The following is a 27,479-nucleotide window of genomic DNA, read 5'->3' on the forward strand; positions in this document are numbered from 1 at the left end:
TGGTACCTCACTCCTTCCTCTGCTCCCAGCAGGGTGTTCAGCTCAGCCACAGCCCCTGAAGTGGGGCTGTTCACACCAGGATTCTGCTTCTGCTCAGTTATTTCATCTTGGACTTGAGTCCTGCATAGCAAAGGGTCTCAGTGCCTGAGCACTTGCTGGATCATCACAGCACAGCTAAACCCAAAAGCCTAGTCAGTACCAAAACAAAGCATGTCAGGAAGGACACAGGGACAAGTCCATGTTTACCCTTTTAATAAGATAAATAATTGGAGAAGAGATTGCTCAGTCCCTTCCCTGGGAATTCATGCTCAGTGGGCCAGACTCAGTACTGGCAGACATGAGACTGCCAATCTGAATGCAACCACAGCTGCCTACTTCAGAGCTGGGTTTGACCCATTATTTACAGTTTTTCCAGGCTTACTGGAGAATACTGTGCTTTGTTCTCCTAGGGAAGGAGCAGAGGGGCTGTTGGACCTCCCAAAACATCAGTGGGTCTGGATGACCCCATCCATTTGGGGTATGGGGGACAGAGAAGTTGTTGGCACCTCCACTGCAGCTGGAACTCACTGCCACTTCCTGAATCCACCAGCAGCTTCTCTCAGATCTTCAGTTTGCTCCAGGCAGGAGACTGAAACGTCACCAGCAGCTGAATGAACAGTTTAGAGACACTCATCTGAGCTAACAGAGCCTATTTTGCCTGGAGCAAAGGGAGGCACAAAGCAGCAGTGACAGGGCAGCATTGCCCTCCAGAGCTGGATCAGGAGAGGAGGTGCCTGCAGCTCCACAGCCGAGGCCTTGCCATGAAACAGTCATATAGGGAGAGTCTCATCCTCATCTCATCTCATCCTTGTGTGCTCCACTGTTGCCAGCAAGAGCAGAAAAGCTTTTTCTCCTCTTGTCCCTCCTGATCAAAGCACTTGTCGTGGCTCTGCAGAAGGATGCACAGAGAAGCAGGAGATGCCTCCTCTCCCATCTGCACGGGCTCACTCCAGATCTTCCTCCAGGGCTTGAAGGTGAGAAGCAACAAGCCTGGAGCGACAGCACAGGGTGGTTATGAAAGCACTGCTTGAGATGCATCCCACGGAAAAAAGGAATAAAGGCAGTTATCAAACTTACCTGAGCAGCAGGAGAAAAATGCATGAATGCAAGTCCTGGGAAGAGCAGCTTTAAGGAGGAACAAGAGGGAAAATTACATTTGCAAGCAAAATGTGCCAGGAAAAACTCGGCTAGTCCTTTCCCACTCCCTGCAAAGCCCAAGCTGACAGTGCCTGTGGAGAGCAGCTACAAAGCACAGCTGGGACTGAGGGCTTATTACTGCTGGTATTTTGGTTTGGGCCACATAGCCTCACCCTGATATTATCCGGCCCCATCTCCAAGCAGCAAACAAAAGGAAGAAGACACAGAATACTTATCACAACACAGATTTAATTTCTTAGGCAGTTATAAAATTACAAAGAGCGACGGGCTAGCAGTGAGAGCCAGACACTTGGTGAGGTGGAATGTTAAGACAGATTTTTCCACTTATCGACACAGATACCGAACAGTCAGTGAGCACTGCAGGATGCAGGGTTTTTTCTCCAGGTAAGGAAGCAAATGCAAGAGCAAATAGATCCAGGTAGACATAGGGCCGAGTCAGTACCCCACAGAAACCCAGAGCTACAGGTTCAGGAAGAACTCCCCACTCCCGAGTCGGGCACATGCAGGGGAGCCAGCGCAGGTCCCTGCGGCCGCATGGCCAAAGCCACAGCACTGACACCTGTAACGAGCACAACGGCAGCTGTTTGCAAGTCAGAGATAAAACTTCTTGCCCGTTATTTTCAAAGTGGTGTGAGATGAGTTGTGCCAGTTGGAAGAGCATTAAAATGAAGGCATGTCACAATTAGAAAAATAGGAATTTGCTGAATTCCTTTGGTTGTACAATTGGAATCTGAAAGGACTTATTTACAGTCAGAGCCATGCTTTCTTCATTGCAAGCCTTTCACGGGGCAGCAGATTCCAGAAAAAGAAAGGCCTGCTCTGCACATGTGGAGAAGACACTCGGCCTTGCTCTCAGATGTTAACAGGTTAACTAAAGCTGACTGTTAGCCAGGACAGCTGGAGCACAGAATAAAAACTTCCCAAACCTCTGCAGTGATTAATCCACACCAGTGCTTTGGACAAAGACTCCTGTCGCTCTGCAAACAGCAGCAGAGCATCTGCACACACCAGTGGGGTACTGAACAGCTCAGCAACCCCCAGGGAAAGAAATTCTACTGTCCTACTTTATGTTGCTTTGGTGCTAATGCCATTACTGGAGCCAAGAAAGCACAGCATGGGACGTTAAACAAAGAGCGCTCTGCTCAGGGCTCTGCGCTAACCCGCTCACCCAGCCTGTGGCTCCTCAGCTCACTCCTCCCTTCTCACTATTACACACAGGTCAGACACCTGTCACTGCATTAAAAGTCTTCTCAGGTATTTATTTGCATTCAGGCAGACTTGAAAAGCCACCACCTCTACCCCCACGCTCAGCAAAACACAGAGCCAAGAAACTCGCCGTGCAGGACCCAAAGCAGCAAGGTACAAGCACACACCTGATCCCAGAGGGAGCACTCGTGCCAATGCCTCGCTGAACAGGGCATCAGAACAAACAGCTTTTACTAACCTCTTGATGCTTTCTACTTCCTCCTCCTCCTCTGCCAGGCCCTGCCTTTTAACTGCTAGATTTGTATCTATCACCTGTATTTTGGAAACAGTGACATAAGAGGAGACTGGAGCAGATAAAAGCTTTCTGCCTCAGAACTTGAAATACAGAGTAAACAGACAGATGTCGAGACAGCAGCTGAGTACCTGCACTCATTGCCTATTTGCACATCAAGAGAAACAGCTCCTTCCCTATGGTACTCACTGGGAACTGATCCCACTGCAAGCTAAGACCTGAGTTTAGGATTGCAAGTTTTTCAGTGTTCCCCCCTCCCCAGCTTTGGTTGTTCCAGTTATCTCTGCCCCAACCCTCCACTGAGTTAAAAGCTATCAAGAAGTGCAGCTTGAATCAAGAGATTCAAGACAAGCTATACAGATCAAACACTGTCCTTCCAAGGAAGGTCAGTCTAACCCGAGAGGGGACATAGTTCCCATATCCTAAACTAGAAGCCTATGGTCACAGCACGGGTCTAGAGCCTCCTTGGCTTACCCTGGGCTGTCAGACCACCAGAACAGAAATGTTTAGACATCTCCTGATCCACAGAGAACAACAGTGCAATCACATGCTCCATACTCAGGTGAGGATGCAGCTGCAAACAGCATTTCTGGTATGCTTAAAAAAAACCAAAAAAAACCCCAAAAAACATCTTTGTGTCACTGGGATGAACCCCCAACCTGAAAGGCTTTTAACTTTGGTAGCACACCACAACAGGGTGGTTTCTGAGGGCCTAAGGCCATCACAGAGAAACTATATTAGTCATATTTTATCTGAGAAAAAGTTTATATCCTCATGCAACGAACTCAAGACAGACTACTGCCACCACTCTCAAAAACACAGCCAGTGGGGACCAGAAACCACCTGTTCCACCCTACTAGCTCTGTGCTGGTCACTAACCCCAGAATATTAATGCTTCTGCTCTCTAAAGATTTTCCCAGTTACAACAACAAAAAGATACTTTAACTGGCTTCCAGCTTCTACTTAGGAGTGAACCGAGTAGGGCACAGCAATTCCACAGTGTGTGGCTCAGGAGCAGGAACATACGGAAGACACAAACACAGTGAACGTGGGATCTCAAACTCACTGGTGGAAAATAAGGTGTGAAAGGTAAGATGGGGGTAAAATTTTACCCATTTTTAGCAATGAAGTTAGTAATTACACTTAGGGGTGTATCTGACTATGTAACATGGCCTTTGTTACACTCCAGAGTTGTAAAACTTGTGTGCTTAGCAGACCTGTGTTGCTGGTGCATGTTTACTGCTAACTGTGCTTGTGGAGTCCAGGCCAAGCCTCCAAGGATGTTATCAGGAATGTTACCAGCTTTAGTCTGGAATGAGCAGACATCTGACAGCTCCTGGGTGGTTCAGTTTGCCACAGCTCACCGAGCTCACATCTGAGATTTGTATTTCACTCTGCAGCTCAGAGCTCCACAGCAAAGCTGAGAGCACTTGCAGTAAAAAAAAGAAAGAAAATAAATAATTCCAGACCATGGAATTGAGTTATCAGTCAGATCTTAAAGTCGAGAGACTAAGCAAGATTTCAGCATGACTCAGGGGTTTCCTGTGAATGTGCTGGGTTCTGGAGGGGACACCACAAGCCACTCCAACCAACTACTTAGGACAGTCCAGGGTTTCAGTGAATAAACACACCTGATCCCTTCTCTCCCACACGGTCGTGTACAAACCTCTTCCACTTACATGGACTGACAGCAGCCTCACTGACAGAGAGGTCTCCTGGCAGGGGCTACCTCCTTCTTCTCTACTTTAGAGGCAGGGGAAGCCCACCTGCCCACACAGGCTTTGGGGACAAAACTGCCTGCTACTGCTCAAGAGAAGACTCAATAGTACCAAGTCCTAAAAGCACATCACTGCCTGTTGGTGGGAGGGAGCTCACATGTAGCTGGAGCACTCAGCCTCTGTCCTCCTTTCAAGATCTGCAATTTCCTTGTCTGTTTTTATTTTTACTTCTTTGCAAGCAGTCAGAAGAGGGAAAGGAAGCAACCTACATTGCTACACAAAAGGCAAGGGAGGCTCATTTCGGCAAAGGAAAGTAACACTCACCAAGTACTCTGCTAATCACTTGCTCACTAACTGTTATCCAAGACTTAAGAGAAGGCACATTACAACCCTAAAAATAGTTTGCAGCACTGCTCAGCCTTGGAAAACTCTAGTCAGAGTCAGGGCAGTTATGGATTTATTCCCAAATTGCCAAAGAGACAACCAGTCCTTGAGTGTATCACAATAGGTACTCTGATGAGAGGGGAAAATGGGAAAAAAACCCCCCAAAACAGAAGGAAAAGTATTGTTATCCAGCAGAAGATAACCCAGAAGAAAATTAATATTTCAAAATCATTTATATTTACATCAGTATCCTGAAAAAAATCACGAACCTTCACTGTTAGAGCAGTGCACTCAGCCCCAGACTGGGGAGAAGCAGGAATTGAGAGCTATGCCTTCCAGCAGAAAACCTTAAGGCTGTTAATAGAGTGGGGCTGCCAAACTCTACAGGGACTTCCCTCCAGCCTGACAGAATCCTTGCTTTGGATAATGTAAAAAAGTATAAAAAAAGGTTATTGCTACTCTGCCAAGAAAATAGGACAATCTACAGGAGAGAAAGAAAGTGCATTCCAATTCTTCTCTAAAAAACCCACAAGCTTATCAGCCACTACTACAGACACCCAAGCACTAAAGGTGCACAAACAAGATTCTCTAACAATTCTTCCCTCATTCTAGCTTTCTTCCTGCAGCAATTCCTTCCCTGTAAAGGCACTTTCCATATTCTATATCCTTACGCAGGGAAACGCTTCCAGTTTTCCATCCCAACAAACAGAACAGTCCCACAAATACACAACATTCAGAAGGAATTTTAATTAACAAAATGGTCCAGGAAAGGGAGGGGAGAACCCAAAAAAACAGGCCATTGCATTTGAAAGGTTGCATGTCAGTCACTAGGTATGCCTGCAAGCCCATGCACAGGAACCATTTGGACCTTTGTCAGTGCAGAACTAGTCTCAGCTTCCAGAACCACTTCTCTACTCCTTCTTTATATAGGCTAAATATTATGTACATATATAAAAAAAATACAAACTTGAGTTTGTTATAAAGTGGCTTCTCTCTCTCTCTCCCCCTCCTATGCTTGCTTGGCACATGAACGCATGCAAAGCTAGTAGGCTCTGAGGGCTGCACAAACAGCAGGTTTTGGCAACAAAAAAAAAAAAAGTAGACACAGCTAAAATAGATAAGCAAGATTAAAAGCCACTGAATTGAAAACCATATATTTTTCCAATTGTATAGAATTAGAACTACAGCTACGACTTAAAACTGTAAGAGTCTGTCATCCTCTCTCCCAACTCATGTCAAAGTTCATAGCAGCATAACACGAGGTTCCTCAAGAAACATCAAGCCAGTGTTCTCTGCTTCAGGAGTGAGTTCACAGGTCCAAGTTTAGTCTGTCCGAAGGATCATGGGGGGATGCTCACTGTCTTCATCCAATCTAAGTGAGCTGGTTTCATCTTCCAGGCAAGCTCCACCCACAGCACCCAGGTCATCTGTATAGGCTGGAGAGAAAGGAACAAGGAGTTGGGGAATCAGCAGCAAACTAAGGCTTGGATCCAGAGTGAATGAGTAGAGCTGAAGTACTAGGCATTACTTGAAATAGTTTCACTGCCACCCTATGTTTGCTTTTATCATGACTCTCTTTTATGACTGTGTTTCTCCAAGCCAAGAAAAATTTATGATCAAAATTAAGCTCCTCTGTGTGTGTGCAATAGTGGTGCTTTGGGCAGGCTGATGTTTTTTAGTCTCCACAGATGCATTACAGCTGCAGGTGCAGTACAGATGCAATATGTGCTGACTGTCCTTCCTCTGCAGTGAGGCTCTAACCTGAGTGCCAGAGCCAGCAAAAGCTCCACTGACTTGGAGAGCTGCAGCATTAAACAAGTTCTCATCCTCTCAATTTAACAGAGCAAGAAATCAGGCTAAAAGGTCACTGTTCCCATAAAGGAACAATTGCAGAATTTATCAACCTTGCTTAAAAAAAAAAAAAAAAGGTAGGGGGGCTATAATTCAGATGCTTTGCACAAGGTCTGGGTGCAGAACTGTATGGAATAACTGGTTAGGGCATCTCAAGAACCATCTGGCAAGTACTAAAACTATCACTACGGTAATCAACCACAACTCGAGAAGAAATTCTACCCAGAAAGTAGCAAAGACAAGCGATCCATCTACAGAAGGCTACTGCACACCACGAGGGTTCTTCTCCTACTGCTCACCAATGCTCCACAGCGCACACGCAGTCACGCAAAGCTCCGTGCTGCCGTGGACCAGCTCACGCAGCCATCTAGAACGAAGCGACACGCAGAGGTGCTCTCTGCCCCATTCCCAGCCTTCTCCTTACCATGCCTTGTGGGTGAGGAAGGCACATATGTACCTTTAGTCACAGCGGCACTGTACGTCTGCGCTACCAGCGGCCGGTCGTGGGATGCAGACTCGAGGATTTCGTTGGCTGGCTCCATGCTGCCATCGAGCCTGCCAAGCACAGAGAGGTTATCTGGAGAGCTGACCCACCTGGGCACAATGCAGCTTCATAGGACAGCTATGGGAAAAGATCTCATCAGATGTACAAGAATAACATAGACAGAAATGCAACAGGAGGAACTTGGTCCCTCCATTCCAGAGGCCTGGCAAGAAGGCACCTGACAACACCTTGTATTTAACCCTAAAGACTCGTCATCATCCTGCTTGCCTCTGACACGGCATCAGGATCTAAATCCTAGCAGCTTATACCAGGAAAGAAAAAGATTCAAAACAAGAGTGTGTGATTAAAAAAAACCACATTCCAAGCAGCAATAGTATAGATTGTCTTGAGCTCTGCCCACCACAGAAGTGGTTGCTTCATACACAGATATTACAAAACCCTCTAGAGAAAGTATTAGAACATTTCAGAGATTAAGAACTTGATAAAGGCTTCCCTCTAGGAGGCTTCACTTCATCTGTAAGTGAAACCAGAGGTCATGTCTTTGTATAAATGTATGATTTTTGGCCATTATTACAGACTGACCAAAGCTGCAAACCTCAATTATCATAATGAGTTACTGTCTTTAATTCTATGATTGATCAAGTAATTTGATTATATTACCCTAGCTTTTTCCTTATTGAAAACCACAGTGCATTGTCACAGTGTTCTACAGTACTGCTACAGAACATTAGCTATATGCAAGGAATTTTAGTAAGGACACCAGCAGAGAGAGAATATGGATAATTTCATAAGTCAGATTCCCCACTGTGAAGTCAGAGTAACATCTCTTTCTCATGTTTGTAACCACTTCATTTATTGATGAAGAGGATGGTGTCAGTCGTTTCAAGTTCTTGTTTAAGTAACTCAACTCAAACTGCCAAGAGGAAAGAGGATCACAGAGCAAACAGCGATTGATCCCTCCCTGCACCCAGACAGTGTTAAGTTTCTGATGGTAAAGTGGAGCTTAGTGTAGTGGATACTTGAAAGGAAGGCTCAAGGGGATTCTGAAGTTACTAATTCATGTCAGAGGCCTGGTGGAAGATTAGTTTAAAGAAGTGAGCTGTTCTAAGTTAAACTTAGATCTGTTCTGGAAAAGTCTACGAATGAACTGGATTTTGAGAAGAAATAAAATACAACAATCCTCAGCTAACATGGACTTACTTGTGCTGCTTCATTAGTGTGCACTCGCCTCCTTCTTGGGGGTCCAGGTTGTACATGTAGAGATACCCATCGGCAGCTCCCACCAACAAACGAGGGATCTTCTGGATTCTAAACAGGTTCAGGGGAGAGATTAATAAGAACAGATAAATAACAGATTATTAAATAAAAGATTATTACTAAGAACAGAAGAAAGCACACTCTCCTCCCTTCCCATGATTTAATGGTTGGACTCCATCTTAGAGGTTTCTTCCAACCTAAATGATTCTATGGCTTATAAGGCATTATTTTCCACACTCCTGCTCCTAGACAGGGAATGCTGTTAGCAGTTAGAGCACCCAGGAAAGAACTGTGTATTAAAAAATTATTGCACAACCACATTTTGGGGCTAACAGGATGCCACAGTAATCAAGCAATTATATAGAACTCATTAAAACAGATTCAGGAATCACCATCCTCTTATCAAGCTTTGTGCAACTCCAAAGACAAGTATTCTAACGGGAAGGATTTACTTATTTCAGAAACGTTGCAAAGCTTAATTATTGCTTAAAGGGTGCTTTGAGATCAGAGGAGTGAGAGCACAGACATGAAGTCAATTTAGCATAAAAACTATAAAACCCCCACAAAATAAGTTTACTACTGCTCCGCTTATTGCTTTGGTAGCTGTGCCAAATGGGACCTGCCTTTGAGGAAGACAGCATAAAAGATTAGATTTAGTCCTAAAAATTAACTTTAATGAATGCTATGCTGTTTTAGAGACAAGAATTATATGAACTTGCTTTCAAAGGCTTCTTTAATGGTTAGGCTGGATTGCCTAATTTTGCAATTTGCTAACAACACACAGTATCACTCCCCATAGCACTAACGGAAGCAAATGCCATAAAAGCCCATGGGTCTGTTCTCAACATTCTTCTTTCAAAATTAAAAGACATCTTTAAACAAAACTTGGAAATTGGGCTATTCCCATCCAAACATTTTGCCTTTTCCTCCTCCCCTCACGGGGCTGCGAGGTGTTAGCTCTGACACGTTGCTCTTACACTAGAAGAGGCTTTGCAGTGACTACGGGTGATCCACTGCCCTGCTGCAGACGGGGTTATGTTTTACAGTGTCAGCCTCTCCAGAGCCCAAACCCAGCAAGCAGGGTGGGGAGTGCAGGTTCCTTTTCAGTACTCACGTGGCAAGTGCACAGATGTTTTTGTGCCCACAGAAGGGCAGACGGACCGTAGCAAAGGCTCTGCCCTGGTTGAACATCTCTGTTACTTGAGAGGGCAGGTAGCTTGTTGAGGCCATCAGCACTTTTCCAAAGTAACCTGTCCAGGTGGTAGGCTCTTCCTGAGGTCTACAAGTCAGAAGAGAAAAGTGACTGACTTTGCCTTCACCTTAGAGAGAAAAGTGCGTGAACACTTTGAAACATTTTATTTTTAAAGGATATCAAGCAGTTATTTGTTTCTCTTCAGAAATAACTGACACCCTTGAGAACTATAACACAATTGATGCTACAGGGCACAACGTGTCCTACAATACCCTCAGCCTGTTATTTAAGCATGTTTGATTGTAAACTGATACTTCTGCATAGAAGACTGCATTTCATAATGTTCATTATACAAGAGCAGAATTCATTGAAAGTGCTACGCTTCAAGATTTTATTAATCTGTTTATCACTAAGCATATCATTGTTTCCAACGACTTCCACAGAAATGCAGTAAGACTGTCCTCTAAAATCATAAATAGGAACATTTTACAACTTGGTGCCTTTTAAAGCCCTATATGCAGCTGGAAGGCAATGATGAGATACTTCTTCTCATATGGATGTCAGAGGAGGTGAAACAAATGTAACCGAAAATGTCAAAACTGCTCCATATTCCTGTCAAGGATGGCCAAGTTCTCTTTGGCAGAAACACCTTTTCTACTCAGTGGGAGAACAGTACAGAGCTCAGCTGCAGTTGCTGATTCATAAGTGACTTCTTATGCCCTTTACTTTACAGAAGTGTTCAAAAGAGTCTGTCCAGACTTTGGAGAACTCATCCTGTTGAGAATAATCAATTTTAAAGCCTTTTCCTTCAAAAATCTAAGGTACATCTGAAACCTACTTTTCTTTCACAGTCTCAAGTTTGAAGATATGCACTGTCTCTGTGTTACTGGATGCAGACAGAAACATGCCATCCATGCTGAAGGCCAACGAACAGATGCTCACACACCTGGGGAAAAAAAAACCAAACATGGCTATTAATGACCACAGCACTAGAAGGACTTAGAGGAGAGCGAGAATATTAGAGGTACTGCCTACAATTGCCACAAGAATACAATATATCCTACAAAAGGTGACCCCCTTTAAACAAGTTCCCTCACCAATAAATTTTTAAAAGGCAAGAGGGAGTACAATTCTGACAGGATTGATCTGCAGAATAGTCAAGTCCAAAGGAATGAAATTGGAAGACATTCAAGCTGAAACTGTTATAAGCACAGATGCAAGGATGAATGAAGATGAAAAGAGGCAAAAAAAATCAGGATGCCAGCTCAATTGCAGAACATACTGGAACTCAACCATAAGGAACGAGCTTCAGGTAATTAGCCCAGTTGAACTTTACCTCTTCACTCCCCTTCGGAATTCAAAGAGTTTCTGTCCCTCTGGAATGGAAAACACTCTTATTACTGTCCCCTGTAAAGAAAAAATAAATAAATCATTTTTCATTTCAAGTTGATTCATTGTGTATTAGCTCTAGTGAGCAGAGTACAACTGGAAGCAGCAAACCACTTTGCTGTTAACTTATTGCCGTGATGCACCCCAGATACTGCATGAAATATTTATGGAGCTTGTTTGTAGGATGTGTTTGAAGAGTACTGAAACAAGAGGGGGGAGCTACTAATGTAGAGAACAAGCTGTGCATCAAAACCAGCCCTTCTTTTCATATTTGATCATGAAAACGACCACACTAGACAAGTACCAGAATGCAGTCACTTGGATGCCTTTATGCCTTTATCAGATGCAATCAACTACACCTTCATAGTCTAAGCTTATTACTCAAAGAGCAGAGGCTTCAGACTCTCTAATTTATACATATTACATGAACGATTTGTCATCACATGCCAAAGACTAGCAAGGCACTTCTCTCTATTCTGACTTTAACTGTCTTGTTTTCATTAGGGAGACAGCATCAAAACAAGACAGCTAATTTCTAATAAGTCTCCTGCATTAAAGGCAGAAAGACTTCGAGGATTGCCCTAATTACAGCCAGATTAAAATGTTTAATTTAAATAACCTTATTATCCAATATTTCACAGCATGGAAATTGTGTCAAATATCATTAACAGTCCTTAACTTAGATTTTCCATTGTAACTAAGCCTTCTTTTTTGGCACTTGCACATGGAACTGTGCACATTTAAACTTTCTTAAAATACTTAGTGACAGATTTGATTTTTATCACTGTTGGGAAGTCAATCAAAAGCCCTCTTACCTTTTCTGAGGCAGTGGCAAGTTTAGTACCACTTGCATCAAATGCCAAAGCAGCCAAGGGACTATCATGAGCTGGGATCATATTAGCAGCTCTCTGCAGTGAATCAATAAATAGAACCTTAGCACAGTACACGTTAAAAAGCTACACATGTGCAGTTTAAGACTGCATATTTAAGCACATTCAAGGCAAATATGGGTCTTAGTTTATAGACAACAGCTTCAATATTTGTTTCAGTAACTGCTAAGTACATAAAACTATCACTGAAGCCCGTGTATAGAAAGTATAAGCAGCAGGAAGACAATTCAAATAGAAATTACTTTACTTTATTCCACCCATTTGCCCAATTCTACTCATTAAATCCAATACTAGCACCTGTATTTTCTTTGCTGACGTTCTGAGAAGTCTGGCTGTAAGAAAGACTGCACCCTGATGCACAGAAACCTAAGTGTCCAGTAATTCCTCTCTGAGCAAATTAAGTAATTTCCAAAACCTGCATCTTTAGAAATGGAAACAGCATTCAAAGATCCTTACCAGATTGATGGTGTCAAAGACTTGTACTTCTCCAATAGTTGCACTTCCTGGGTAGGCCAGGTAGCAATTATCATTGTTTATTGATAAAGCACACAACCCTAGAAGGGATGGAGAAAACAGAATTAGAAAGAGGCAAATTCCAAGATTTAAGCAGCGAAACTTTCTGATTCTGCATTTGAGTGTCACAAAGATAACTCAAATTATCAACAGAAACAGAACAAGGACCAGTAATGTCAGAGTCAACCTGCAACATATTCAACTATTTAGCATAAGTTAAAATTTAATATAAAATAGAAAGGGAAGAATACCAATAGAGCTAAAATAACTGATTAAACAGTAGAATTTCCCACGTCTGCCACAATTCCTAAAGCATTAACCTGACAAGGCCTTTAACTACACCAAGTGCTGTCAAAATCCGGTTTTTATCCCTACTATTTCTTTTTAACATTTCAACACATCCACTCTAGGAGACCAAAATGCTGGGAAGATGCAGTTTAAGGCAGAGTCTGCAATTTTTTCTCAAAAACCTCTCCTGGATCAAACGTGTAGACTTTAAGACAACACTCATGTGTTTAATTGTTACTTTTGTTTGAAAGTGGAATTAACAACAACACAGTTCCCTGTGGGGAACATCATACACTGACAGCACTTTTAAGTTATGCTAGATTCTACCAACGTACCTGCAGGATTGGGAGGTGTCTCCCTGATTGTATGTAATACCTTCATGTCTCGTATGTTGTGTATATAAAGAGACTCTTCCAGACATACTATCAGCCTCTAGAAAAGGGAGAAAAGGACAAAATGCTGACATCATCTGGATGACTAACAAGATGTTACTTAACACCACCTCAGAAATCAAATTAGCCACTTGTGATTTTAAACAGGAATCCCATCCTCCCACACTCAGTTTTTGGGGGCAAGGACAGACATTAAGAAAATTATTTTGCTTCAGATGCCATACTCTCTACTTTGAATGAGCTGGCTGAAGACAGAGAAGCCTGTATTTGCTGCAGAGCCTACTGATGGTTTAGTAATACAGCAAACTACACTTCCAGGTACTTTACTTAACAATTTCACCAGTTGGGTGATACATTTAAAATGTTATTTTTTTGAAAAGAATTTAGCAAACACTATTTAAAAACATAAGAAGTTAGTAGATAACAATGTTCAGGCCTGAACAGAAATTGTCAGTCTCACATACTCTCATATTAAAGATCACAGGATGATCCACACTGGGAGAGACCCTAGGAGGTCTCTAGTCCAACCTCCCACTCAAAGCATGCCCAGCTTACTCAGGACATTTCCCTGAGTAAATACATAAACAAAGAACCAAAAATACTTAATTAAATACGAGTACTGAGATGCCACATAGAAGCAACAGCTGGAAAAGGATAAGTACATTTCAAATGGCAATTGTGTCACCAAAGGAAGAGACATCAATCGGCAGAGGAAGTGCCAGAATAAGATCCACAACCTCTTTTCCAGGTTTTCAGCCAGGCAAAAATTACTACTCACCTGTCTGTTGAGTTTGACAGCCAAGATGGTGTTGGAGTAACTGTAGTTGCAAATCTCTGTCCCCTTCTTAAAGTGACAAACTTTCAGCTTGCGTGGAGCTTTAAGGCTGACTATGGCCACCAGGCTACTGGAGAAGAGCCTCTCCACAATGCACACGTCTTCTGTGTCAGCTGGGGAATCACAGGAACGAGGGAAAAACACAGAGGGAGATTTCAGGGAGGAAGAATGATGCACATCAACAGGAAATACTGTCTAAGAAAATCATAGAATCATAGATTCAGTCTGTGTAAAGATACAGTCTAACAGCACAAACATTCTGCCACAACAGCTCAGAGTCAAGGTGGGACGCAGGGCAGGTTTTTAAAGCAGAAAATGTACACAGTGAGTGCTGATTTACAAAGATTTCCTCCCCCCAGCCCAAGGTGTCACACAACCTTACACTTCAGAACAGAGCATCTACTCCCCCATGCCCAGAATCCAACAGAAGAAAATCCCAAAGACACAAAAACCAGCAAACTGTCAAATGATAGAATTTTACAGTCTTCTTTTATCTCTGTAGAAATCTAGGAAAGTAATTTTTGGGCACTGTTTTTTTTTTGTGGTGTGTTTTTTGTTTTGTTTTTAAACCTATACTATGCATGAAGGGTTTTCAACAACCAAAAACCTTGGCATTTCCACACACCTCTCCACGAAGAAGGAAAGGTTATTGTACTCAAAGAAGCTGTAAAGTAATTCACTACAACACTGCAGCAGCCACCAATTAGTATTTTCACACATACCACCTTTTACCTGACAGTTCCCAAAAGTGGTTTGTTGCAGGAATCACTGAAGCCCAGCATTTATGCAGAGCCATAAAACAGTGTCAGATTTGCCAAGAGTTCTACTGTGGAAGCACTGGAGGCAAAGGAGGAATACAAGTTCCTATTCCAAATGTGGGGAAGACAGCAGGAGGGAGCAGAGTCCAGGATCTCTGGCAACGAAGCACTTTCAGGGCATTTGTTTACAGCACAGCACTGGAGTGACCTGGCAGGAGTCCAGGTCCCACCACACCAGTTACTTTGGCATCTGTGCTTCCCTCTCCCATTCCCTGAAGCTCCTCTCCAAAAGCTCCAGGTACACAGTGGACACAGTTTTGGCAGCAGGGAAAAGCTGAAGAGAGTTTTACCACGTTCTGCAGCTCTTTCAGAGCCACCAGCTACACCTGCCCTTTCATTACAGAACTGAATCAAGACAAGTGATGAGTCTTTGGCCTTGATCCATCAAAACAAATTTTTCAGGAGTCAGTCTCTGGATTAGCTCAATGGTTAACACATTCCAAACCATAAAACTGCCAGTAAAAAAAAAACAAAAAAACAAGAAAAACAAATGAAAGAGTTTGTTTCCGAAGGCTTCTGTTTTGCCCAAGAGATACATTAAATAATTAACTTGCACTGTTCTCATAACCAGTGACAGAAATTCCATGAAAAAGGTTCTGTTAAGCATTCTCAGCATAGGATGCTGCTGCCATCACTGTGTGGTATGTCTGCTTTCAAAGTGCTTTTTCTGGGCAGTTATTTCAAGAAAAAGAACAAAAAATATTTAATGTTCTACATTCTTTTGAGAGAAACAGCCTCCTTATGGAAAAGGAGCAGGTTTATACTATGTATTTTCAGTACTCTATGCAACATAATTGTATTTAATACGGTACTTTTCCAGAGAAGACAAAACAGCTCACAGAGGCTTTGAAAATTCAATTTTCTCATGCAAGAGGGATAATGCATTTTAGTAATGACTTTGTTTTCAAGGAATTGTTCTCCATTTTCTTGATACCACACAAAACACATGAAAAGAAACACAAAAATCTGCTTCAATAAATGCATGCAGAGACTTTGAAATGCGGAGGTCTGTGCTCCTTGAATCAGACTAGTTACATAAAAGGCTCTCAAACATTTTAGGGGATGGGTTATATCAGCTTTCCATCTGAGCCTGGACTCCTTCAGAACGATGACATCCTTTTACAAGAGTCAGGAGACCAGCACACAAGAGACCCCAAAACCACAGCCTGACTGCTCCCTGCTCCCAGACAAGCACAGCTTCTTTCCCCATTCAGGGACAACCGTGTTCAGACACAGCTTCTGGGATCTGTCACTCTCCCAGCCATGAGAACTGGTATTTCAGAAGAGGAACAGCATCAGAGATTCAGCTGGAAAACGTGCTGTCCTCTGCTGCTCTGATGGGAAGGGTGGGCAGCAGGGAAGGCACACAGGGAAGAGCACTATCAAGAACTAAGCAGTCAGGCAGAAGAAAAAATTTTCAACAAGCAAAATGCTTCAAAGGTATTGATAATCCTTCAGTCTCACCATAAAAGACTATAATACAGATAGTTACTTTTAGAGAAAGGCTTTGTGATGGGCTTTTAATTACATTCACTTTAAAAATACAGGATGCACCTCTGGTCCTTTGTCTTCCTCTAACAGGAAGAAGAGATAAAATCTCTTCACAGCTGCCAAGTAATTTATGCTTCCCAACAGCACCGTACAGTGAGTACCAGGCTATACTGCCCATCCTATGTTCAGCTGACCTGAATTAATCATATGTTTAGCAGCACTAAAGCCCTATAGCAATGCTGTTACTCACAGGTTTTTTTTTTTCTATTAGTATTATCTCCTTTACACTACACAACTAAGCATTGCCAGAAACTCAGATTCAAAACACTGCAAGAACAAAAAGAACTGCAAAACAAATTAAGTACCAGCAGCCAGGGGAGAACAAGCAAATACATAACAAGATTAGTTTCATAAACACAAGCATGTAGCATCACAGACAAGAGCTGGTTAGAGCCAGCTAGATTATGATCAGCTGTGCCTTTATTCCATTTTTAATCCAAGAACATGAAGCATGTTAGAAGGATTCATTAAGCCTTAAATCACCCTTCAATCTAATGCTTGTTTTTACAGGGGGATCAACTGCGCAGGGAGGCAGGAGATTTGTACAGTCACAGGAGAAGTCAGTGACGGGAGCAGCCAAATCTTCCATATTTTCAGTGGTTCTCTCAAACACAAGACAGCTGGGGCATATTCTGTAGTTTAGTTTAAACACCTACACAAGAGCTGGCAGATCAATCTTTCAGAGGAGAGGGGGGAGTCCTTAACAGTGCTCACTCAAAACAACTCAAAGTCTTTAGAGCCACTTAAACTAAACTGGGAAGCAGGAGGCACGTGTCTGGGAGGCCTCAAGATACCTTTCCTTTCGGAAAGGAGGTACCCAGTACACAGGAAGCCCTCCACCCCCATATCAAGTTTTAACAGGCATGGGTTGCAAATCCAAGACTGAAAATTATTTAACTCATATAAAAAATTAAGATCTCCAAATATTTAGATGTGCTTTGAGCAAAGGTTGGCTGGCTTACAGAGGCCAAAACATTACATTTTCTGTATCACATTTCCTGTGATAGACAAGGAATAATGGGTTCAAATTGAAAGAGGGGAAATTTAGCTTAGATATAAGGAAGAAATTCTTCCCTGTGAGGGTGGTGAGGCCCTGGCACAGCTTGCCCAGAGAAGCTTCCATCCCTGGAAGTGTTCAAGGTCAGACTGGACGGGGCTTGGAATAACCTGGGATAGTGGAAGGTGTCCATGGCAGGGGATGGGACTGGATGATTTTTACTGTCCCTTCCAACCCAAACCATTCCATGATTCTACTAAATGTTACCTTACACTCTGTGCTCTCTTTTTATGGACTTAACACACAGAAAACTTACAATATAAAAGAGGTTAAATCAACACAGGCATCCCAGAACAGTCCGAGGACTGGAATCAGCAGGTCTAAATTCCAATTCCAGCTGCTTTATCAATTTACCCAATCTGTACTTTTTCTTTCAAGGACTACCTAGAAGATGCAGTCCTGCAAAGTGCAGTTGACCTCTCAGTGTATTTATTCAGTGTCTTGTGTAACAGGAGTCATCTTCACTGAGTCTCCTGGGGTGGTATCAGGGCAGATACTGTAAGTGCCTGACATACTACAGAGGTCAGGTACCTAAACTCAACAGCAGAAAATGGAATTCAAGCCACTCATTAACCAGTAAAACCAGATCATGACTCAAATAGGAAGATGTAGCTGCAGCACAACTTAACCTGACCACAGGTGCCTAATTTGAACCTCACAATTACTTCTCTCCATTGACTGTGTACAGAACCAGGCTGTCGCTGCAGTAATAGGTGATCTGAGTCACACACCATTTCCAAACTTCAGATGCCACAGGGTCAGGTCACTTTGGGAATGGAGTCTGAGGACAACTCTGTCATGAGATCTCACTATAAATGCTGACATCATAGTTATTGGTACCACCTGCTCACATGGAGTTTACAAGAAAGCGAGGATACTCACACATAGCATTCATAGTTTACTTATTAGCACCTCAAAAAAGGGAAGTCTATGACCTGCTGGCAAAACAGGGGATACCACTTCTCTCCCAGGCCTCCATGCATGTCATCTCATATCCTACTCAACTGTGACCACTATTGAGAAGTTTCAGGAATCTGAATTATTCACCCTTCTGTATGAGCAAACCTGCAGCTATCATGTTCAAAAGTATTTTTCTAACAGCAAACATTAGGATAAAAAAAAATATATATATAATTAAGGTTTTCTTATTTGACAAAGGTATATTAGTGCTTGCCTGCCCCAACAGCCAGTATAAAGGCCCCAAAGACACACTCTCTCACAGGAGTAAATTATTATTTTTATGCCCAGCTGCTACACAACCTGGACATAAGATTAGAAAAGCAGAGTTCTCACAGCCACTACCAAATTTCACAACATCCCAGCTACATTTAAATACAGAACACTAATATACAGTTTTACCCTGCCCAGCAATCGTTTTGTATTTGTGTGATATTTACACCTAAGGTTCCTCTTACATCAATTCCAAACAATCTGTGAAAAAATGAAACATCTTACTCTTCCCACATTAAGCCAACTGAGGACATTAAAAAAAAAGAAGAAAAAAAGGAGATACTCACTGCATTCATAGATCTGCTCTAATTTGTCCACAGAAGAAAGAGAGAAGAATTTGTAGCCTGATTTACTGCCAACTGCAAGGGATCTGCAAAAGAAACAAGCCAGTCAGGAACACAAACTACATCAGCTGTGATTACCCTTGGACAGATTCTTACCCTGTTCTAACCTCCAGCTGGGTTAGCTCAGTAAGAAAAATGATAAAAAGTTTTTCCAAAGAAGCCACGACAGACACAGACAGCTTCCTCAACTCTGAAAAGGCCAAACAGCTTCAGAATTACAGAAATTCAGAACTAGAGAATTCAGGTGTGGAATTCTGCTGCACATTTAATGGAATGAGAGGTCACAGCCCAATGTGAGCCGACTGCCCAATTCTCACCACTGGTTTCTCCACACAGCCTAAAAGCCTTAGTGTGGAGGAAAGATGATGACTTGAATAATGTAATGCAAACCAATTACATCATTGCCTCATCATTAGAGGTGACCTCCAAGACCTTTCAAACTGGGCCATCTGGGGATTTTTTGTTCTTTACAGTGTAACTGTCCCCGACCATCCCAAAAGAGTTTTTATATTAAAAAAAAAAAAAGTAATTAAAGACTGCCAACTCTAATTTTCTCTGGCTTTATGTGATGATGTTCTAGCACCTCCATTGTTCGGTCTCAGTCTCACAAATACTCACACCGAATCTTTGATCAGGGGCGCCCTCTTAAAAATGCTAGTCACTGATGTTAAACAGATTTTAACAATAGCAGAACACTAAAAAAACTGACTACAAACCCTTCTTTCCTCCATTACTCAATTTTCACACTTAGCTCACAGAGCAGTTAATTGCTTTTCCAGTTAGAGTCAAAAGACAGGTCTTAAATTTTAAGCCAGAAAAACCTTCAGCTTGTCTTGCAGGTCTTTACACACCAAGGCAGCAGACAATGGCTCATTCTTGTTTCCCCTCCCCATGTGGAGGACAATTTTATGCCACAGATTAAGAAAATTAACAGCCAATACAGCTGTACAGAAGTGCATTAGTATGCTTATAGTTCATATATTTCTTGCTGCCAGGACACGAGGAGAAAAAAACTAATTAAATTCCGATAAAACACATTTCAATATGCCAAATTGTGGCAAGTCATTCAATACAAGGCTCCAAGCCAACCCTGCCAGTCAGCCTGCCAATAACGCCCTTCTGAACTCAGCAAGATGATTCTCAACAATTCAGATGCACTAACAATTAATTCTGCCTTTGGAATACAATGCAGATTCCTAGATTTCATGTTCTTCCTGTATTTTCCACTCGTGGCTCCAAAGTGAGCCCTTTTTAAACTTCAACATACCCAGAAGATTAGAAATTGTTCCTCCAGCAGCTTACCCTCTGAAATTAAGATCTCAAGCTATAAAATCGAATTCTGTACGATGGTATGACCTTCTCTTCTAGAAAAAAAAATACAACTGGCACAATCTGGTTAAGAAATTATATTTGAGAAGGTTTAAGCTTTCAAATTAAAATATGCACCATGCAGGCAGGCAGAAGTCCCCAGATTCAATAACCAAGATATTAAAAAAGCGTATTAGGTTTAGAGATAGAGAGCAACCATAAAACAAAATTTTGTTGCTGCTCCTCTAAGTCACCTCAGAAATACTGAATTTAATCTTACTTCAGACGGAGTCAGTATGTTCTGCAGACTCTATCTGATTAGAGGCCAGAAACACTGAAATGTTTTTGCTCTACTGCTTTTGTACAACTCAATGAAAAACCCACATTCTGTGGAAAAAAAAGTGAAACTCTTAATTTGGTAAAACAAAGCAATGAATCAGCCTCTCTTAGATCATTTATGGCTTCCCTCAGAAGAAAGTTTAACAAAGAATGACATTAAAACTGTCACTTTGCAAAGGTAAACAAGCACTCCACTGAGTTAAAAATAAATGGAGTCACAAGACTCTTTGCAATATAAACGGTCCACAAAAGACACAGGATGATTTCTTCCTGGAGAATTCCACACAGCAGCTATTTGTGAGTGTATTACTAGGCAGAACTGTATTCCTGTATTGTACTTACAGCTTTAAACACAGAATATTGCTGAATCACTGTTTTGCTGACAGTATCACTGAAATCAGTGAGGAAGCCCATTTTTCTAGTCCTACAACTACCTATACCTCATTTAAATGAGCCACAATGGCAAAAATGATGATAAAAATCATCATCAGTAGAAGCCAAAATGAAGAAGCACAGGATAGACCTTTCCATCCACGGCAACTGCTTTTTGTTACTTCTATCAGGATCAAGGTGATGAAGCCACAAATCATTTGTTTACACAGAGCAGTTCAAGTCAGCGTAATTAAACCCATTGCAGAATCCAAGCATAACTGCAAAATAACCCCTTTTTCTTCTAGAACAGCATTCTTGCTTTTGGAGGGTTTGTTTCGTTGGGGTGGTTTTTTTAATGTACTCTCAAATTACTTCTTATGAAACTACTGGAAAAAGGCTTTTTATATGTAATAAGAACCCACTAGGCTGAGTTATACCAGCATAATCATAATGGTTTAAATCCCCCATCTTCCCCCGCACTGATATTACACTTAAGCCCTTAAGACACCCGATAACCATCTAAATGGCCAAATCCACAAAACAAGCATCCAGCCAGAATTACCTCACCTCCCAAAAAATGTGCAACCATATGGGGAAGAAATATGATCAATAAGCCATTCAGCTCTTGTTCAGATAGACAGTGGCCAGCATGAAGCTGCTGTAGTTATCAGAAGCTCCTTTTACAATGTGGGTGTTACGCTTTATTATCACCCATTTTCAAAAGCTGATGAGCCTGAAATTGAAAATAAATATTCCCCAAAATCGCCTTTTTTTCTTCTAATATTGTGCTGCACATGTGGTTTTTTTAGCTCTATTATGTGTAGCCTCTATTACACACCTTAGACTGCAGACTTTGAGCTATTTCATCATTAAGGTTGTCTCTTCAGTACAAAATTATCAATACAGCCATGATTTATGGAACTGTGTTTACCCACTTTTTCCAGAGATAATACTGCAGTCTGATCCAAGACTACATAAATCTTGATAGTATTTTCAAGAGTGACTGTCATAAATAATTAAAAATAGCCTCACAAGAGAACAGTGCTGTGAGATATTTCACACACTCATTTGAAGATGCTGACATCCACTCTAAGTGCTCTCACCTAAAGTGGGATATCAGCTGCTTCAATCTCTCTGACTCTTTAGAAGCAAGTTGTTTCAGACAGATTAGAACGCTACAGGTTTTCTTTTGCTTCTTTAATATACATACAGAAGGAAGAAAACCAGTTTTTCCCTTTCCATATCGCAGAGGACCTTAACTATTAATCAGAAATATTCTACATTAATCAGGAAGATCCTACTAAGGGCAGCTCTCTCCAAGATTAAAATCAATTGCAGCTGCAGCATAAACATGACTCCAGAAGTCATTACTGCTTTAAATAACTGTTTAATTAAAGCTACTTACATTATGATACAGTCTCATTATACTAATGTTCCACCTCATTCCAAAACCAATGTAAATTTCCACAGACAAAACATTTCGTGAACAAAGGCTTATGATGAAGAAGGGGAATGTAATAAAAGAAAAATCAATGAAATGGCATAAGAATTGCTAAGGAATTACTAAGGAAATGTACTTTGCTTTATTCCACCCCTCCCAAATGCCTGCTGAAACCAAAGCTGTAGCGTTTTATGGATATGCCTTAACATTAAAGGTCATTATTTTGGACAAAAGTGATACAGAAATTCACACATTCAATGTTTTTGTCAGCAACACTGACAACCCACAGATTTTCCCATTATTTTTATATTAAAAGAAAGCCCCCAAACTTAAAATCTGCTACAGCAAAAGCAGACCATGCCTGCTCATCCCTTAACACGCAGCGTTAGGCTGGGACAACGGAAAGTCCACAATCCAAGTAAATATCTCTGCTCTTGGGCCAAATCCCCATCCAAATGGTCAGGAGCTGAGGAACAGCTCCTCTGGCCAGCCCCCCTGAGCTGCTGTGCCCACTGCAACCACAGCAAGGAACACAACATACGGTTGTCTCTCTCAGCTATCCTGCCTGAGCGTGGGAGCTACGTGACCGCTCTCGCCTTCCTTTTTTTTTGGGTGTGTGTTTAGCTTTAAAGCCTCCTTGGAATACAGAGCTCTCCTGTCCTCAAGGATCACGGGTGAAGGACACCTGAACCTAGGAGAGACAAAGGCAGAGGAGTGAATTCTCAGCACCTAACCCTTGTTCCTCCCACCACAAGCAGTTTACTACAGAGATCCAAACATCACAGGGCAAGGGAATTTGAATACAGCTTCTGGTGCAGGAAGCACGCTGGACGTATTTTGAGCTATAAGCATTTGCCCAAAATGTAGAATGAAACTGATTTATTTGGGAAATAAAGGGCAGAATTAATACTTGGACTGATACCTGTCACTTGCAACTCCACACACAAATGAAGGCGGCCTAAGAAGTCCTTGGAAATTAAGGCACACGCCAGTGTTTTCCTTAGAAGTCCAAACAAGGTTTTCTTTCACCTTTCATCAGGACTCTGTTTTCAAAACTGCAGTGACTACTTTGTTTCCAAATGCTGTCACACAATTACTTATTTTAAAAAAAGGTGACTAAAACTTCTCTACAGTCTGTCCACCTGCATTATTTCACAAGCAGGTTCTTTGGGGTGGTTGCTGGTTGGTGTTTTTGGGGGGAGTGGGTGTGTGTGTTTGTAAACTGAATCCGTAAATTGAACCACTGTACTTCCAAAGGTACTTCTCTGGCAATATCTGTGTAACAATTTAAAGACTGAAAGTTCTACCTCTTAGATACATGCAAGGTGAGATCCTGAAGTTATCCTTAGCTTAAAAAGTTACAAACTTCTAACCATTAGCATTTCCTTTATGAGTTTTAAAGCTTCTGTGAGTTTGTGAGGTGTTTAATTTTTCATAAACGTATCTGTGCTCAGTTTTAGTAGTTCTCCCAGGAGTAATACAAAGAGCACTCAAGTTTTTCTTCCCAAGTATCCATTGTTAAAGATTTCCAACTGCTAAAACCTACCCAGCACTGGGATCACCCACAAGCTTCCACTGCATGGTTTGGCTGGGACACCCGAATTCTGACGGGTTACTCCACTTTGATCTGGAAGCTGGAGCTTGTGCCTCTCAATCAGGGAATGCCAGTCATGCTGAGTTGTGCAATGATTGATTCACTGGGGAAAAGGGCCAGGTCCAAAACAAGTACATCAACATCTTCTGAAAATACCCCTCTCCGTGTTTTTACTTAATGAAAACATTATATCAAAGAGAAGCCACAAACCAACTGCTTCTGCTGCATTATAGGTGGAGTGTTTTCAGGCAGAGTTCCAGTCCCAGCCAATAATTCAAAACTGTCATGTAAATAAAGCTTAGGGCAATGTGGAATAAACAGGCAAGACAACACTTGCAATAACATAGATACTGTTCCAAGAGACAATGTCACTACTTACAGCATCCGTGAACGAGCATTTCAAAAAAGTTAAGTCTGGGAAAAACAAGCAACTAAGAGCAGGGTAGAGGAGATCTGCTTCAGTCACCAGGGACTGCAACGACTGGGAAAAGCAACAGCAACTTTTAGGGTGACAACATTCTTCCGACTACCAGCAACCCCATTTCCCAAGATTAAGAGCCACCATGAAGCTCATCTTCATACACGAGAGAGTAACTAATCACCAACTCTTCATAAAACCAAGGAAAAGTTGACTTGATCCTTATTTTTACCAGCACCATCTTTTCCTAACACCAGGCCACTGGCTCTGCTCTGTACATAAGCAAGACACATTTAAGCCTGAGTGGAACTGGCACCTTGTTAAGGTGAAGGTAAAAGCTTTAAATGCAATAACAACATGCCCATGTCATTTATTTTCCAGTTCTGTCTGTCAGCAATTTTTCTAATTACTGAAGCACCTTTAAGCATGATGTAGCTCTACTGACTGGGCAGACATAAACAAAGCTTGTCTTTCATATACTGCCTGAAAGAATATGCATTTGTTTACCTTGCCTGTCTGGAGAAGGGCTCCAGTTACCTGTAAAAGTTGAAATAGGTGAGCTTTCTGAGGCCTGGCATGGCAAAGTGTAAGTCACTCCTAAGAAGTTCTTTTCAGCTCTTCTCACCTGGTGAACTGTCATCTCCTAGATATACAGAACAGGATACTACAAACCCAGAGAGCTGGCTTCTTGTTTCTCTATTCAAACATGAAACCAGAAGAGATCGTGAGCAGGAAAAAAGAAGAAAAAAAAAAATCAAATAAACTTCAGTTTAAAGAATGCACCCAACCACTAAATTTTACTCAGTTTAGGAACTTGAATGCAACTTGGTTATTTGGGCCACTTACCACATCAGACAAGTGTTTCACTAAGAGGCTGCTCACAAAGACATCTGCAAAACTTCTTTTATACTTACTACTTTTCTTGGAGAGATTTCTTTGAGACACTATTAGTAAGAGATTATTCCACATCATCAACCACTTCATTTGTCTCAAAGTAAGTGGCTTTTTAAATTATTCTCAGAATTTTGAGACAAAAAAATTGAACAGGAGCCTTTTCATACTTCTGTAGTTTCTGTAACGAATATCTGAAATGTATAAATATTAAAAAATGACACAAAAGATCCAGTAGCCCAAGACTTGGAATTGCAAAGAAAACTTAGATAAGTTTGTTGCATTTGTTTCTTTTTACCTCTGTCTTGGTTTGGTTTGTTCTCAAGTCAAGCCTGCAGCTCTCGTCCAAAGTAAATGGGTTTTTTGGTCACAATTCAGCAATCTTTAAGTACACACAGCTCTCCACAAAGCTAAGGTGCAACTGAAAATGGGGAGGTGCTTTGAGGAGAATTACTACCACCCTTAGATCTCCATGTGGGACTGCACAGCTGAACTTCAAAAACTTATATAATGCCTTTATAAACTGTTAAAGAAAGAGGTGGCAAATGATGACTTGTTTCTTTTTTCCAGTAATAGGTAAAAAATGAATGGTATCTGAGCAAAACCTGGGCAGGTTTTATATGCACAAGGACATATGTATGGTGCTCAGTGAAAAAATGTGAAAAGTAGTTGCAAAAGTCTTTGGCTCGAATCAATACACGGATAATGATTTACTTACAAACACACAGAAGGCTACTGCTTCCCCCCTCCATCATTTACCATAACTTATTTACTGCTAAAGCCTCTCCTCTCAAGTCTATCCAGCTCCACTGGCTCATCTCCTCAACCCCAACAAAACCTACAAAAGCCAACAGAGTGTTTCCTGCTGTGATGTGACCCTCCTAAATCCTGGCAGTCACCAGAAATAACCTTCTCACCTTCACCATTCCCATATGCTACAGGACATGCTGGGGACAATCACAGATCTCCCTCATGAGGACGAGGTATTTTTGCTCATGAAGAGAACGAGTTGTTAAAAGAAAAACCCTCCACCACACACGTGGATCACGCTCTGTGATGCCAACCTGAGATCATTTCCTCTTACTCACTTCCTAAATCAAAACTCCTCCTTTCTCATGTACAAGTTCTTTCGGTTATTACCCCCCAGTTTCATCTCTCAAGTATTTCAGACAGTCAAATGCTTCTTCAAATGATCTTTAGTGCTCCAATCCCAACTAATAGGGGGTTCTTAAATTAAAGATACTGCTTTTTAATACCCCACATAAAAACTAATACACACTAATTAATCTAAACATGCTGCAAACGATTAAGTAATTTGCAAGACATGCAGCTGGAACCATCTGAAGCCTAAATAAATCTCAAGGACCAGAGGAAGGCCTGTTTTTTCAAAATCAAAACCAAAAGCAGGATAAGGCTCATAAAAACACCTTCAACCCTCAGGTACGCTGCTTCAACACAGCAGGTGAAAATAACGCAGCTGGATAAAAAGATCGGTGTGAAGAGGATGATGAAGTCTTTACACCTCCTGGAAGACCTGTCCAGGTCTTAGGAGGGCCTGGCACGAAGCCACATCACCAAGGAGCAGCAAGAGCTCTCCTTCCCACCCTTTTCCAACGGGACAGCGGGCGATGCCTCCCAAGTAGGAGCAGGAGCAGGAGCAGCTCCCCATGGGCAGCGAACGAGGGCAGGGAGGAGGCAACAACACGCTGCAGCCACCCCAGTGCCCGCTGCTGCTGCTGCAGGGAGCGGCCCCCCTGTGCCCCGAGGGGTGCGGGGACGGGCCGCTCCCACCGCCCTCCCCGTGGGGGACCCCGGCCCCGCTGCGGGCCCGAACCCCCGGGAAGGGGCGGCCCCGGCGGCACAGGGGAAGGGGCGGCCCCGGGGGGACCCCACCACGCCCCCCCCTCGAGCGGCCAGGCCTCCCCAGGGCCCCCCTCACGTTCCCCCTCCCCAGCCCGAGCCCCCCTCACGCCGCCCCTTACGTGTTGTCCTGGTTGAAGTTGGCGAACAGCAGATGGCCGCTGCCGGCGTCGCCGCTCTGCCCGGCCAAGTTCATGGCGGGACGGCCCTCGCCGCCCCCGTCCGGCGGGGGGGGAAAGGACGAGGAGAGCCCTCCGGGAAGGCTGCGCCGCTCACCCCCGGCCGCCCCGGCCCCGCCGCATCCCCGCCGGGCCCTTGTTTACGCGGCGGGCGGCGGAGCGGGCCCC

General features: G+C 42.5%; 1 protein-coding gene across 7 annotated transcripts; it reads right to left on the minus strand.

Moving 5' to 3' along the window:
* Positions 1-1,408: 1,408 nt before the first annotated feature.
* WIPI2 (WD repeat domain, phosphoinositide interacting 2) lies at positions 1,409-27,479 on the minus strand. 7 transcript variants are annotated; one of them, XM_017813522.1, is made up of 13 exons: positions 27,255-27,351; positions 22,911-23,060; positions 18,853-18,935; positions 13,853-14,104; positions 13,018-13,114; positions 12,338-12,435; positions 11,807-11,899; positions 10,939-11,009; positions 10,441-10,548; positions 9,525-9,689; positions 8,354-8,461; positions 7,073-7,203; positions 1,409-6,233 (listed from the first exon to the last, which is right to left on the minus strand). In XM_017813522.1, the coding sequence occupies exons 3-13, from the start codon at positions 18,859-18,861 to the stop codon at positions 6,121-6,123; spliced, it is 1,245 nt and encodes a 414-aa protein (XP_017669011.1). In that variant the 5' UTR covers positions 18,862-18,935; positions 22,911-23,060; positions 27,255-27,351; the 3' UTR covers positions 1,409-6,120. The 7 variants fall into 7 exon arrangements, with proteins under 7 accessions (XP_017669011.1, XP_017669012.1, XP_017669013.1 ...); XM_017813523.1 differs by lacking the exon at positions 27,255-27,351 and adding an exon at positions 24,889-24,904; XM_017813524.1 differs by lacking the exon at positions 27,255-27,351 and adding an exon at positions 24,343-24,825.

Source organism: Lepidothrix coronata, unplaced genomic scaffold, assembly GCF_001604755.1.
Source record: "Lepidothrix coronata isolate B3197 unplaced genomic scaffold, Lepidothrix_coronata-1.0 Scaffold41, whole genome shotgun sequence".
Taxonomy (NCBI): Eukaryota; Metazoa; Chordata; class Aves; order Passeriformes; family Pipridae; genus Lepidothrix; species Lepidothrix coronata.

Bases quoted from the DNA above. Each gene is read 5' to 3' on its own strand.
- WIPI2 (XM_017813519.1), bottom strand. From the start codon at position 27,328: ATGAACTTGGCCGGGCAGAGCGGCGACGCCGGCAGCGGCCATCTGCTG. The intron at 12,436-13,017 runs GTACGTTGGTAG...CATCCCTTCTAG, and splicing joins GACACCTCCCAATCCTGCAG to GGTTGTGTGCTTTATCAATA. The intron at 9,690-10,440 runs GTAGGTTTCAGA...TCTGACTTGTAG, and splicing joins CTTGAGACTGTGAAAGAAAA to ACCTCAGGAAGAGCCTACCA.